General features: G+C 44.6%; 1 protein-coding gene and 1 long non-coding RNA gene across 2 annotated transcripts in view; one reads left to right on the top strand and one right to left on the bottom strand.

Moving 5' to 3' along the window:
• Nucleotides 1-15671, bottom strand: part of ABI3BP (ABI family member 3 binding protein) — a 1926231-nt gene that overhangs the window by 148028 nt on the left and 1762532 nt on the right. Inside the window, exon 39 of the mRNA XM_069637268.1 lies at nucleotides 10623-10731. Within this exon, the coding sequence (XP_069493369.1) occupies nucleotides 10623-10731 (109 nt within the window). The remainder of the gene's footprint in view (nucleotides 1-10622; nucleotides 10732-15671) is intronic.
• On the top strand, nucleotides 12161-13672 carry LOC138525595 (uncharacterized). Its single transcript, XR_011283378.1, has 2 exons — nucleotides 12161-12851; nucleotides 13117-13672. It is a non-coding gene; the product is annotated as an uncharacterized lncRNA (long non-coding RNA).

Here is a 15671-nt window from a genome sequence, read left to right as displayed (position 1 = left end):
GATACCTTCAGTCGTATCCCACCGCTGTACACCAATTTGTTAAGACGGATTTCTGAACTCTGTCCTGGCGGCGCAGAAGTTCAGAAGGCCAACCTAATTACTTGGAACAGGGTAACCTCTGGACAAGCCAGACCAATCAGGGTAGCGATCGCGGCGGTCAAGACTAAGAGCCTCATCACGACTTGGGCGGTAACGGTAACGCTATTAGCGCGGGGCTATTAGCGCGACCGCCATAGCCCCCGGCGCTAATAACGCGGGATCACAACTTTGGCGGACTTGGGAGTCCCCATTGAGCCCATTCGGGAATGCCCCATTCCCCATTGGGCTCAATGGGGAAAATTCGCGCTCTTACCGCCAGCGGATTTCCCGCCGGCGGTAATAGCGCGAATCTTTGGCGGATTTCCCCCCAGCTAAGGGCTGAAGGGTTACCGCCAAAGTCGTGATGAGGCCCAAAGTCTCAAGATGGGTGAGGGTGACTGAAAGCCCGCAATGAGCACACAAAGCAAGGACACTTACAAATTACTCCAAACAGGTGTTATATTAAAAATATATACACATTTATTCCAAGGCCTTTGCAACAATGACCGTAGCGAGAAATCACAATAAAACTCTAGTAAACCAACACATACCAAACCAATACAATATATATACAAATACAAACAAGTCTAAAGCGTTAGATGCACGAAATGTGTAGTCCACCTAGAAGGGGAGGAAAACAGGCAGTGCGAAATAATGATTAGACCCAGTCCGCCTTCAGAGGCACCTAACTAAAAGGAAGTCCAAGCCCTACGAAGAGTGGAGCCTTGTGCTCAAACGTACCTGCACACGCTGGTGCCAACGGGCAAAAAGGGGAGTCTCTTTGAGGGAATCAGGCAGTTCAGTTTGGTGCACAAATGAAGAAGAACAGAGTTCCGCGACTCAAGTGCAGCCTCCACTGTGGGCAGAAGCAGAGCGCGAGTACGGAAAGGCGTGCTGTTTGACACAGCGGGGAAAAGCTATGGGCTCCTGCAGGAGGGCGACCAGTTCCTAGCTATGCTACTCACCGGTCCCCGATGCAAGCAGACCCAGGCTTCTCCGCGTCAGTTTCAGTGCTGGCAGGTTCAGGGGAGCAGGGGACGTCTCGTCGTCGTGTAGATTCTGCAGCAGCAGAGTTGAGTTAAAGATGTCCCAAACGAAGTGAACCCGCACAGTTTGTTACCACAGCAGGGCAACGGAGCGGCCGTGTGTATCTCAGTCAAATGTACACTACTCACTTCAGACCTGGGAATGCCAAGTGTACGAATCGTGTGAGAGTGACAAGGACTCGAAATACAACACAACCTGGCGGCGGTTACAGAGCAAGACTCCTGGGTAGGCTGGTCAGTCTGCTGGATGGCCCAGAGACACTTCCGAAGGCTTACGTGCAGGAGATGGTGAAGATGCCGAGAATAGCTGTCCCCGCTATTCAAGGGTCGAAGTACCAGTACAGGCCTTCTGGTTCGATCAGAGGTAGAAAGGGTTTCATAAGGCGACAGCAGTGCAGAGGAGCAGTCCTTCAGCGGGTCACCAGCGATTCCTCGGTTCAGCCTCGTGGTTGCAGGATACTTGGCTCCTGTATTCCTTTGTTCGTGAGAACTCAGGAGATCGACATGGTAGTGGCGTTTCCAGCCCCCTCTTATCCACGGTTCCCTTCGCGCCAAAACGGAGGGGACCCAATGGGAGATCCGCTCATCAAACACTCACACCATACGTGGACCTATCACGGACCACGGTGGTCCCAGGCATTCACACCACCCTAGACTCTCTGGCACCCAGGATGTGTATTGGGACCAGACATCCCAGCCCACATCCTGGAGGCACACACAAGGCCTGTAGAAGCCCTCGAAAGCATCTGTGTTTCGCGGGAAAGTACATGCCCAAATAAGGAAGGCCCCGGGTCGACCCGACCTGGGGAAGGTGAAGGGGGCAAGACGGTCAGCGGACAGGACAAAGGAGCCTCGTGGTCTGGCCATTTTGGGAGCCAGGCCACCATTTTGGGCTAAGCGCGAGAAACGCGCTTAAAATGCCAAAAGGAGCTCAAAACACAAGAAACGATCGCCGCCACCATTCCCGTCCGTGATTCACTTGCACCGATCAGTTACAATCCAAAAAGAGTATCTATGGCCTGTAGAAGGCTAGAGACCCAAGAGAGCAGTAACTTAGCTTACAGTGCCCTCTTGTGTCATGTTGCACGAAAGCCGCAACATGATAAAGAAACTACGGAAAACAGCGTTTCCCGGTACTGACTGTCTTAAGGGCATGTCTGTTTCCCCGTAAGAATGGAGCGAAAGCCCAGAGGAGTGCAGCAGAAGGCTGCACTTCTCTGGCAAAGTCTAGATCAGGGTGAAAACAACAGCAAAAAGTTTAGGGGTTGCCACATGGAAGGAAAATTACCCACAATTAAGAAATCTTTCCTAACAGCATAGTCCCTCATCTATGTGTTTCTTTTAGAAACTCAAATTTTAATTCTAAAATATGCACACAATGTAGCACTTTCAAGTACACATTCTCAGGGTGGTTTGGTGGGCACATATGATTGGCCCTTTGTCATCATTGAATGGCACCTGGAATGTGCCAGGGCTCTGTGCACTCCATAGAGGTTGGATTTTAAATGAAAAATGCGGCCAAAAGCTGGGTACGGGCAGCCTCGCCACGTGCCCTTTGACCTGCCATGCGCAGGCAGCGTGCATGTGGTTGCGGGTGTACCACCATGTCCACCGGTACACCATGCCGTGTTGCAACATTGTGCAGGACACATGCTGCCACAATGATTCTGCACACTAGTGGTGGTGCATATAGCAACTCACCACCAGAGTGGTCAAGGGAGCGGAAACGTGACTTGGGCACTCCGAATGTGCGCTCCACTATGCCCCGAGTTGTAATATGGGCGGTGTTGTATCTACCTCAGGTGGTGTGGCACGGTTCCGTATTGGCGTCATCATGTAGGTGCTCAGAGCGTAGGCACTGTCCCCTGTAGAGGCGAAGATGTTTGTCATTGGTGTGTATTTGTTTGTGTGTGACATGCATGCATGTGCACAGGCATTTGTACTCACCAATGAGCTGTGTGTTGCTATGCCTCCTAGCTTCCAGGGCCTGGTGTAGGGGTGACATTCTGAATATGAAACTATCATGGGTGGGCCCTGGATAGTTTGCATATACAGAAGTAATGATACCCTTGGCATCACATACAACCTGCACGTTGATGGAATGCCAGTGCTTGCGATTGCGATAGATGTGCTCTGTCATCCTCGGTGGACATAGAGCTACATGGGTGCAATCAATGGCACTAAACACTCTAGGGAAGTGCACCACCCTATCAAAATCCTGGACCAAGGCCTGCCTTTCTGCAGGTGTTCTGGGCATGTAGATGTGCCTGGGGCCTGATGGGCGTGCAGTAATTATTACCAACACCTGGTGTAGGCAGCGTGACTGCGTGGGCTGTGAAATGCCCCCAACTATGGCAGTTGTTTGCTGAAATTACCCAATGGTCATAAAATGCAGAACATAGAGCACCCTTTCCAAGGGGCTCAGTGCTTGGGAGCACAGGGTAGGTGATTTAAGGTCATCCTCCCACTTCCTGACTAGGTCTAATATGATATGAGGTGGAAACCTATACCTGCCGCAGACCTGGCCATCAGGCATCCCAGGAAGGCTGGTCCTAGGTAGTAAAATCTGGGCCATGGCCATCCTCCACCTCCTGTGGTGTCCCACGATCACTGCTGCAACAAATGGTACATTAATCGTAGCTGTATACGCACATTTGTTGATCACGCAGCCTTTTTATGCATTTGTTTTTGTGCGCATTGACGTATCCGCCAGCTATCGCGTGGAGTACGTGTTTCAGGATTTGCACGGATTTTACAGCACGCTGCGTTGCGAGGATTTTACTTTGGTACATCCCTCGTTATGCCCATATTTTTTCTTGTTGTTCCCCATTACACATGTTCCGCCCCTTCGGTACGAGTCTTGCGCAAGGCGTTCGTGGTGTCGCAGTGACGTGTTGGACTGGCGCAGATTCCTCGCAAGTCCCTGGTAAGCCCTGTGCATTGTGTTCCATGAATACACAAACTGGCACTTGCGCACGGTTTTGCGCGCATGCCCCCTATTTTATGTGCGAATCATTCCATGAATTAGGGTCCTAGTGTCTTAACCAATTCAGAGACTTGAATGACATTTCCTGTAATCAAGAAGCTTTTATATTGTTGGTCAAGTTTTTTCACCTTTTGCTGGGTGCCAAGAATAAGTAGCTTGATTTTTGAGTTATTGAGAGCCAAGCAATATGCAGCCATCCATGACTGAATTGCCTGAAAAACTAAATTTACTCTTTCCAAGTCAGTGTTACAGGACCATGATCATTCAATCACCACCTGAGTGTCATTTGCGTAATTTGCAAATTGAACCCCCTGAGTGGCAAGAAGGTTTCATAGTGGCTTGGAATAAATATTAAAGAATAGTGGTGACAAGCATTACCCTTGGGGTACACCGCAAGTGAGGAAAGTTCTAGAAGATTGAGCATTTCCCTTGACCACATTAGCAGTTCTGGGGCCCAAAAATGATTTAAACCATTGGGTTGCAATTGGTGAACAACCACCCACTTTAATCAGTCTATCCGCCAAAAGATTGTGATCGACTACACCAAAAGCGGTGGATACATCCAATAATATGAGTAGTGCCGTTCCACCGCTATCAATTATTTCAGCAATATTAGATTTTAAATCTAAAGGTGCAGTTTGGGTCCCATGATTCACATGGAGCCCAGATTGTCTTGGAGCAAGAACATCTTGTTGTTCTACACATTTTGGGTACTGGCAACATGCTATTTTGTCCAGTATTTTTAGTGTGAAAGGGACATTAGTAATGGGCCTATAATTTCCTTGGTCAGCTGGATGCAGAGTTTCCTTTTTCAATAGGGGTGGGATCCAGGCCTCTTTAATATTGTCAGGGACGAATGGAGCATGGGTCTTAATAAAGTCTTTAAAGAGAGAGGTAGGAGAAATATCACCCTAACATGATGTGGGTTTCATCTTGGATACAATATCAATAACTTCTCTTCCTGATACCTCTTCGAAGACAAATAAGTGACGCCCCGAGTGAAGGAGGGCACCAGAAGAGGGTACTAACTCCTCTAAAATCTGAGCTGGCCTTATCTGAGTTAAAATATCTTGCTAATGGTGTAGGGTCTTTGGGATAAAACCATCATATATGCGTTGGCACCAGTCGTTGTTAATGACGATAAGGGAGTTGGCCACAGTTCACCTTAACTGCTTTAATACTGCAAACACTTTTTTTGGGTCCTGATGTCGCCATAATTATTCTAGCATTAAAATTCGTTTTTTTGGCTTTAAAAACTGCAACTTTAAAAAGCCTGGCTGCAAGCTTATAACTAAGCAGAGTGGTACTGAACGGATGTATCCGCCATTTGCGCTCTGCTTTCCGTTTAGCTGTCCTAGCATCAAGGACATCTGGGGAAAACCAGTGATTGGATTTGGCCGATCTTTTCTGATTCGCAAGTCTCATAGGAACTAATGTATCAAAATCCTGATTAGTTGCTGATCTAAAATCATGTCTGAATTCTGTCAGCAAAGTATTGTCATCCAAAGAAGGTAGTAATGGAGCAACTAGGGACTCAAACGCCTCCTTCGTAATCTTCCGGCAACCCCTAGTAGGAACAGATAGTTTACCCAGCTGGAAGTTTCCATTTAGAGGGAGAAATATCTCAAAAGAAAGGGAATAGTGGTCGGATCAGATGCAATCCTCTATTAAAATCTCAGATACCTTCTGATTATTTGATAAGATCCAGTCCAGTGTATCTCCACCTTCATGGGTTGCGGATTTAACATGCTGGTCAAAACCTATGGACTGAAGGGTTTGTAGCAGTGATAAAACATCATGATCGTCAAGATTATTAGCCCACAGGTTAAAATCACCCAAAGAGCTGTTCAGTGTTTGGAACTACTTCCCAGTAAGGCCAATAGCTAATCTTCGAACTGTGGCCTTGCCATAGGAGGTCTATATAGTAATAATATACTGAAGGTACTGACAGCGTTGATATTCAATTTCAGTAACATAGACTCACATTGATCAAACTTAGGTAAATCAGAGATGTAGAATTTAAGCTCTTGTTTAAAAATCAAGGCTACTCCCCCTCCTCTGGACCCAACATGGTCTGAATGTAAAAACATATAACCTTCAGGAGTAGCCAGCTGTATGACATGGAGAGCAGCTTCATGAAACCAAGTCTCGGTAATTGCTGCCACTGTTGGCTATTTGAGCAGCGTGCCATACCAAAGACCGCATATTTAATAGTGCGTATTTAAATGGGTGTAAAATAAGTTAAATGTGAGAATTGGTCACTGCCTGTGCAGAATCACCATCTGCACAAGTAGATATTGTCTCGACAGCGAGCAGAGTTACAATGTTCTGAACTATATTTACTGAGGGAGACTAACAGTGGAATTGGGTTGTGTAAGGCAGGGAAAGGATCAATACTGAATTTTTCGTCGGCGCAATTACCTTGGACAGAAGCACCCGACATGGCCAATAGCCTAGTTCTATGATTTCTCTGGATTGCAGCTATAAGCTCGCACTGGGCAGACATGAGAAGGGTTGGTAATTGAAGTACTTCCAACAAGATGTAACTTAAGAAAAGACTAGCTCACCTTACACGAACCGGCAAAAAAACAGCATTGACTCGCCTGGCGTCGTCTATAAGACTGCACGAAAACTACAGGAGTGCTGGGTAATGTAGTTTGTGCGCTAAAGCAATATCAAGTCAATTAAAACAGTGGAAAAGGAAACAGCAACAATCAAGGGTCTACTAGTAAGAATACAGGTTGCTTCTAGGCAATGTGCTCCTGCTGAATTAATATAATTAAAAAGATTATGTAATTGATTTTTAAAATCCTAAAATGCAGCAGTGACCCAATTAACCAAAATGAAATGATAGGATAAAAGTGTAATCAAATCTAGCAGCAAGGATCCTCACAGTAACGCACAATATAATAAAAGTAAAAAGGCTCCACAGCCTGAGTTAAAGGCCTGAGCGAAGCAAGGGCATTTAACGAGGGCCTTGGGACATTACCACCCATTCCAGCCTTTGGAATGGGTGCTTAATGCCATTAGCACCTGTCCCATGGGCCGGGACGGAACTAATTTACAGTAATTATTATTTTTTCTTTTATTTTAAAATGATATAATTTATTTCTAAACTTTTCATTTATATACATTGGATATTCTCAGTCAGATACAATCATAACAACTTTAAAGTAAAACTCATCCTATAGCTTTTGGATCTTCTTTTGCTGTGTTCTTCCAAAATTGGATAATCGAATATACTAGTTTTTTATTGTTTCCTAACAAAATGTGTGCCCATCGTTCCTTTGGGTCTAACTGTAATGTGGATGTCTGAAACATTTCTCTGAAGAGATTTCGCTTTTCAGTTAGTGCCTTGCATTCCATTATTACATGAAAAATAGATTCTACGGTTTTCGTTTCCTTACAAAATCGGCAAAAGGCAGAGTAGTCGGAATTTGCTTGGTTTTTGATAAAAGTTCTCACGTTGGAAGTAGAATGAAACAAAGTTGCAAAAATGAGTCTCAAAATGCTTTATCCGGAAGAATCCTCAGATATTTAGGGAGATGGTTGATCGGCCTTATCTCGCATCCACAATTTAGGTCCATTTGGTATTCTCCCTTTAGGTGCAATGTGGATATTCAGTCGTTTAACATTATTCTTTTTTTAACATGCTGTGGACTTAAGATCAGCATTTCCATTGAAGCTGTTCTTCCATTGCACTTTTCCAATCGTTCAGTGCGTAATTATTAGACGTTGCAGGATTTGTACACAGGATCTCGATGGCTGAAATTTGATCTTTGGTCTCAATTTTTCTGTACAGATCTAGTTGTTTCCATATCATTATAGATTGTAGTGGCTGCATAGCGATTTCATAACAAATCCGTGCCATGGGGAACAAGGGGGGCAGTGATGGTACTTTACGCCAGAAGATGGCTTCTAGCTGTTGCCATATAGAGGGTTCAATTTTACTCATCGAGTCCCCTCCATATGCTAGAATTGCTACCACTTTTTTTCTGAAAAAGGCTACCACTGGTTTCAACGAAAATTTCCCATATTTTCTGTGAATGCAAGCGCCTTGTCTGGCTAGGGCATGTGCTTTCGATTTGAGGTGTTGAACCCATTCCGCCTCAGACTTTGGGCCTGATCACGACCTCAGGGGTAACGCTAACGCTATTAGCGCGGGGCTATTAGCGCGACCGGCATAGCCCCCGGCGCTAATAGCGCGGGATCACGAGTTGGGCGGACTTGGAAGTCCCCATTCCCCATTGAGCCCATTCGGGAATGCCCCATTCCCCATTGGGCTCAATGGGGAAAATTTGCGCTCTTACCTAGGGAAATCCGCCGGCGGTAATAGCGCAAATTTTTGGCGGATTCCCCCCCAGCTCAGAGCTGGGGTGAAATCCGCCGAAGCCCTGATTCGGCAGACCCTTAAATCCGGCAGTAATAGCGCTACCGCCGGATTTAAGGGTTACCGCCGAAGTCGTGATAAGGCCCTTTGTCTGGTTAATCCACATACCGAAGTATTTCATTGTTTTTACTTGCGATAATTTGTTGTTTTCTAGAAACCAGGTAAATTGAGTCTTTGTCCGTTTCTTGGTTAGCAGCATCATTTTCGATTTTTGGGTGTTGATTTTCAATGAATTCAGCCTCATGTAGCTTTCCAGTTGATCAAGGCAAATCTGCAGACCTCTTTGGGTTTTATCAAAAATAACAATGTCGTCTGCATACATCATCTGAGGAAATTGAATGGCATTTATTTTTTGGGGTATTGTGAGTTGGAAGCTTCATGTAGTCATCAAAGTCCGAGGTGAAGAGGTTATAAAGGGTAGCCGCAAGAGGGCACCCTTGTTTCAGCCCATTCAATATTTTAATCAGCGCTGTCACTACGCCATCCGCGGTCATGCGAGTTTCAATACTGGTGTTGTTGTATAACTGTTTGATAGGCTCCACAATTTCGCAAGGACATTCCCAGTCTTTGAGTTTATCCCATAATGCTTGTCTATTAACCATGTCGAAAGCAAGCTGCAAATCCACAAACGCTGTGTATATCTGTATTTTGTCTCTTATAGTCTCTTGTTTTAACAGATTTAATAAAAATAAGTTAATGTTGGTGCCGTATATAGTATATTATAGTAATTTCTAGTAATTTTGTTCTGTGAACGGGTCACCTTGTGCCGTCCCATTTACAGAACGAAAATACTGTTCAAAGATGGCTGCCATGGAAAGGGAAGGCATGGCACTGGACGGAGCACCCTCTTCCCTTTCCATGGCGGACTGTCAGAGCAGAGCTGAATGAGCAGAGGCAGATGTTGCGGCAGCCATGGCCACCACCGCAATGAGGTAAGTGGCGAAGGGGGGGGAATTAAAAAAAATGGAGGGTGGGGGAAGATGGCGGCAGGGGAACCGGCCATCCGGTGGCTTGGAATCTGGGCTGCGTCATTTTCAGCCTGTGTTGCTTGCCCTCGGTTTGGCTGGCTCCCCCGACAAGGGTGCTAAAGATAGTTTGGCGACTTACAGTAATAACCCATCAGTCTAAACATCTGCTTATTTCAACAAAAGTAGATTTTAATTGGAATGTCACTACAATGTGTGAAGCTTGAGCTATGTCACCAGAATGGCTGTTGCCGCCTACTTTGGTTTGATTCATATTTTCAGCTGTGACTTTTTAAAGATGCCCATTTCACTGCCTGCTCTCATTTGTACGGGAGTGCTAACACACAAGTCACAAAACAAAAGGCAGGATAGACAGTAATGGCTAGTGAATAGATCAATGAAGCGGGCAACCAAGCGACAACCCAATAGTTTCCATCAAAGTATTAAATAAGCAACCAGGAGGTGATGTCAAACAATCAGGTTGCTCAGAAACTAGGCAATAACTACTGGTGTTGTGCTGCAGTTCCAAGTACGTTGAGAGACTTATCTTACTCCCATTCTTTTTTCCCCCCCTACTTCCCGGGATGCCTGTATCTACCCAGCAGTGCTTCTCCCACCTCCTTATATTATTGCTCTGCCACCTGTCTCAGCCTCCTCACTGGAAATACAATGGAGCTGCCCCTTTCTGTTTAGGATCTTTCTTCTTCCACGGTGGCCATGCTGCTTAAGCCTGTTCTCTGTGAGAAAGATATTCATGCTAGACAGCGTTGTGCATTGACCACAAACTGTTTTCCATACTCCGATGTGGTTACACGGACATGCTGAAGTCTCCTGGACTGCTTTAACTCGGGCTTATGAGACTTAAAAAGCATGAATAGCAGGCAGATGTGGGCTACATGACTATAATGGTACTTGACAAGAGTGCCTGGTAATTTTCTCCATGTAATATTAATGAATTATTCTCCAAGTAATTTAGGGTTAATGCATTGCAGGCCAAAACAATAAACAATATGTTTTTTATCAATTCACCCACAAATATTATTCTTGGGGAAGACCTTACGGGAGACCCTCACCATGCCAGAATAGTGTCCGTTATGCACAAAACCGACACAGACTGGAGGACACAGGAGGAAGTGAATGCTAATGGACGACCTTACCTTGTGTCCGGTTTAAGGTTCTCCACTGTAGAGTGCGTTTGATTTGTGGTGGAAATTGACTGGTCTTTTCCAGATGGCGCTCCATTCTCTTTAGAGATGACTTTGTATTCTGAAGAAAAAAAAACACAAACGAGCATTTTAAATGAGAGCTTTCAGAATCTCTGCTTTGCCTAAACTTAGCCATTTCAGTAGGGGTCCATTTTGGGGATTTGTAAAGGGGTTGTTTGGTTGTTGTGTACAAATCTTTGGGCTTTTTACAAGTCTTTTATGCATGTTTTCAACTTTAGTTGACAGTGCATGGATACATTTCTCACATCGAGGTGGCCAGCACTAGCCACCTTTACGGTTCATAACTTATTTGTTTATAGAAATCACAGGAAAGCAATGCATTTTTGGCACAAAACTGCTTACAAAATGTATCAATGAGTCGTGGTCATGGGTCCTTGGCAATGGGGCGAGAGAATGTGACTTGAAGACCAGATGTTGCAGGCGAAGGTGGAAACATAAACCAGGGACAAGGACAGGACAGAATTACAGGAAAGTGATGGTGGAAAAAGTGTTAAATTAAGACTGGACGGGTATGAAGAGAGGGAAGCAGGGTGATGGATTAACATAGAGTGCTAGAAAACAGGTTCTTCAGAAAGGAGGTGGGCTTTAAGGTTGAATTTAAATAGTGGTAGAGTTGGGGAAGTACCAAGAGGAAAAGCATTACAGAGTAGAGGAGAGGGAGATAGCAGAAATGAGAGGGAGTGCAGGAGGCTCGAGTAGTGGCAAGGAGGATGATCGTAACTAACGAGCCAAGGGGAGAGTAGGGAGTGAGAGGAGCAGATAGGGAGGGTGGGGGAAGTCCATGAATATTTTTGAAGATGATAAGAAGTTTACACTTAGCTCTTTGTTTCATAGATAGCCAGCTAATCTGGCGATGGACAGAGGTAAAGCAAGAAAGGTTGATAAGTGTACGGACCGTGAATTTGAAGACTTTATCCAGATGCGAAAATAACAAAGTTGGGAAGGCCATAGAGGAGAATGGCATAGTAGTCAGATCTAGAAAGGACTAAGGAGCAGATTCGCTGTTTAGCAGTATTGAAAGGAAGATAATGACAGATTTTTCAGATACTGAGGAGGTCGAGTCTGGCTACAGTGGCAGATTTACTGATGAAGAGCGAGAAGTTGTGAGATGGGTCAGAGATAACACCAAGGTTACAAGCAGAAGAGAAGTAAGGAAGATAGGCAGGAGGGAAAAGAAGAAGATGGGGAGTCTTAGTGAAGTTGAGCATGAGCAAGTGAAATGCCATCCAATACTTGATGATGGAGAGACTGTTTGAAATACCTCACAAAACATGTCAGCTGCATCACTCTGAGCAAATCCAAACTGGGCGAAACAAGTCTGATTATTGGACACCCTTTAGCGTTACACCTTTCTTAGGATGACAATGTTCTGCTCATTACATCATGGCATTGTTCAGTGCCCTGTGTGGGCATTGTGCAGTGAATATGTTAATGACCAAATTGCCATTAATCAGCAGGGTACACACCGATCTCGGCTATATGCTGAGAATGATGCTAATTTCCTGCATGTTCACTCTAGCTGCCAAATATGCATTATATTGGTCGCAACTCTTTAGCATTTGCTACTGTAGCGGCTACATTGTCTTTATTATTAATTTTAGCACTGCTTTTATTAGTTTTCTTAGTATTGAAGCAATCTGTTTAACATCATGGGGCGAGCGATGTATTCCATGTTGGAGGACTATTTGTCTCGTAACCCTCTATATTGACTGCTCACACAGCCTCTTTATTTATCTAATTATTTACGTTACCACAGCTATCTGCGCACGAACCATAACGCGGTGAACAACACTAGACTCCAGTAGGACAGATCTTTTCAGATGCCTTATTGTGACTGGTCGACCGTGACACAATTGTGCAATTGAACTCCTATGCTTGTGATCCGTTCCCAGTTTAGGTGAGCTCTAATGTTTGGCTTTGCGTTTACCTTTTTTTATTGTCACATTAGGAAGGACTGCCGTATGGCGTGCACCCTTGGTTGTTGGTTTTTTGGAGTGGATATCAGCTACTGATGATCCCTCCTGTATTATAATATGTTCCTGTCTCTCCTTTTTGTTTTTCTGCAGTTCTACTTGACTGAGAACTTGCCCTACAGGTCCATACACATTTCCCAGGATGTACATTCGGGAACAAGTGGCCAGTTTCAAAGTTGAGATATTGGTAAATTTGATAATTTAATTATTTAACCATGTTTTCTCCCATTATTTAGTAAGGAGGTGTTTTTCCGGACAGTGCTCTATGGGGGCGGGGAGGGGGTAATCCTGTTCGTCAATCACAGATCAGTATGTTTTAATCATTATGCCCTCTGTTTTCTTGATTTGATTTAGTTTTGCAGGTCGATACACAATGTATCCTCGGTGTTGTTTTGTTTATGTATTTACTGTTTTTTATTTGTTTTTCCCTCTTTTTTGTTTGGTTCTTTTAGGTAAAATTATGGATTCAGTTTGCATAATTCTGCATTCCTGTGTGTATTATTGCCTTATTGCTACATTAAAACCTTTAAGTGGCAAATATTCCAACGGGAGTGCGCCGTCCTGAAGAAGATGGGCATCAACCGTGAAACAGCCTAGATGCTCCGCACCATCGAAACTACTTCCTGTGTATATGTCAGACCTAGTGTATATAGTAGGTCATCACAGTACAGTAGTCGACGTATGGCACCCCTTTTTCTAATTAGGAACTACTATTGCCTTGTCCATATATTTTTGGGGTTTTCTCTACATTGTTAAATGCGGCCATAGCCTCTGACCACCAGCCGGGTGACCCTCTTCAGCCGACTTGAGGTTCAGACAGCTTGGCAACATGAAGTTAATACTGACTGAATTTTCAGTCTGGTTTTATATTGGCACTTTGTTTCACTATGCACTTTATTCTACAACAATATGCTGCTATTTAGAGATGAGCTCGTAACAAAATTTAAAATTTAATATGTATGTTTTAAACAAATGGAATTTAAATAAAATATTCATGTTTTTCAATTATTGTTTGGTTTATAGGGCCTGATCTGTGATTCCGAATTTCGGGGGCCCCCTCTCTCCCCAACCCATTGCCGGTCACCACTTTAACTTGAATTTTGTTTCCGCTGACACACTCTCTGTTCACTACATTTGTTACTTCCTCTTTGTCAGCGAAGTAGAGGTTTACCCATCTTTTGTTTTGAATGACCAAAGTATCCACTTGTGCCTTAAATCTGGGGTGACAGCCCTTGATAAAGTCCAGTGGGGATGCATGCTGGCTAGACAGTTTCACAGAATATAGGCGTGTATTTGTCTGAACCAAAAAGGACAACGATACAAGTGTTACCATCAACGGGCCGGATTATCAAAACTTTGCCCTTCTGCAAAAAAAAAAAAAAAAAAAAAAGGATCCAGTAAGAGTTGCACCAATTTCGCTGCTTACATGATACGGAATGGAGCACACCGGTTTTGCTCCAATCTGTACAATATAAAAATGGCTTCACTTATTCTAAATGAAGCAGCCTGGCAGACTGTTTCATTTACTATGTTGCATCAAAAGAGTTCTAATGTACCATTTATTTCTGTTATGTAATAAACAGTACAGAAATGTGTTTTTGCTCTACTGCAAACGTTTTTAGATAATGCAGATTAGGACGAAACCTGTTTGCACTTGAGCAAAACAATGGAGCAAATAAGTGCTGGACCAGTTCTGCTGCTTAAAAAGTTCAGAATGGAGCAAACAGGTTTTTCCCCAATACGCTTTATGTAAAAAGGTTTTCACTTGACAAAAACGAAGCAGATTTATTCACTGGGCCAAGGGCAGTAATCTGTCGGGGTGGGAGGCCTACCAAGGTAGAAGCCATAGTCACTCCTAAATTACCCCGAGGGAGAAGATGGCAGTTGGGAGGACCCCAGTTGTCGTTTTCTCCCAAAATGCCTGTATGTGCTTGGGCAGTACCACTATGAATCCCCCCATATCTCTTCACATAGTTGCCGGATAGTTTCTTTCTTTTGTAGGCCACAACATTCATTATCTGGACAGACTACCCTCAACATGACAGCCCACCAGAGACTCAACACTTTACACAATCTGCATGAACATTGTGGAGGGGGTGTCGGAGGGGAGAGAAGAGAGAGAGAGAGAGAGAGAGAGAGAGAGAGAGAGAGAGAGAGAGAGAGAGAGAGAGAGAGAGAAAGAGAGAGAAAAAAAGTGGACATCATGAGCCAATTGCTGCGGAAGGGCTCCCTAACAAGGACTGCTTCCAACGGTTCTATGGCATGAATCCCAATACCTCGAGAACACTTATCTTGGACTCAGCCGGGGTGCGGCTCCCTAACACGAACATGGACATTTTCCAATGTAGGTCACCATTATTTATTTATTTTTATTTATTGCGTATTTATAATGCGCCTGTACAGCAAATGGTGTTTCAAGGTGCGGTACAGTGGACCTTTGATGCTAAAAGGGGCAGAGATAAGCCCCTTCTTTATGTATTGTGACCAGTGGGAGGATAAAGCTAGGGGAAGGAAGCAGGAAGTTGTGGGTTGTTCAGATGTAGCCAGAGGATGAGGTGGTGGCAGACCAAGAGTTCAGAAGGAGGAAGGATGATGGACAGGCGTTTGGACTGTGGAGGTGATTTACAGAGAATCTGAGGTTGGTTAGTACTGTGTTGTGAGTGTGTAAGGTGGATGAGAGTTTTAGTCAAACAGTAGAGGGTGAGTGGAAACGGACAGAGTGAAAGGAGGGTGACTGAGTAGAAGGTGGGGTGGAGTAGAGAGGGGTAGTGGAGAGGGAGAGAGTACTAGTGGAGAAGGGAGAGCAGTAGTAGAGTCGAGAGGGGATAATGGTAAAAGGAAGAGTAGGAAGGAGTAATCATTGGAAAGTTGAGGTAGGTTGTAGAGAGGGACAGACATCAAAGGGAGAGGAAGACGTAGAAGGAGAGAGAGAGAAGAATGAGTCGGAGGAAGGTAGAATTATTGGATGGACACTGGGAGAAGAACATCAGTGCTTGGAAGCAAGGCA

This window comes from Ambystoma mexicanum, chromosome 7p (assembly GCF_040938575.1).
Source record: "Ambystoma mexicanum isolate Mex_15411 chromosome 7p, UKY_AmexF1_1, whole genome shotgun sequence".
Taxonomy (NCBI): Eukaryota; Metazoa; Chordata; class Amphibia; order Caudata; family Ambystomatidae; genus Ambystoma; species Ambystoma mexicanum.
Note: the sequence above shows the minus strand (reverse complement) of the source record. Positions and strands in the feature narration are given on the sequence as shown.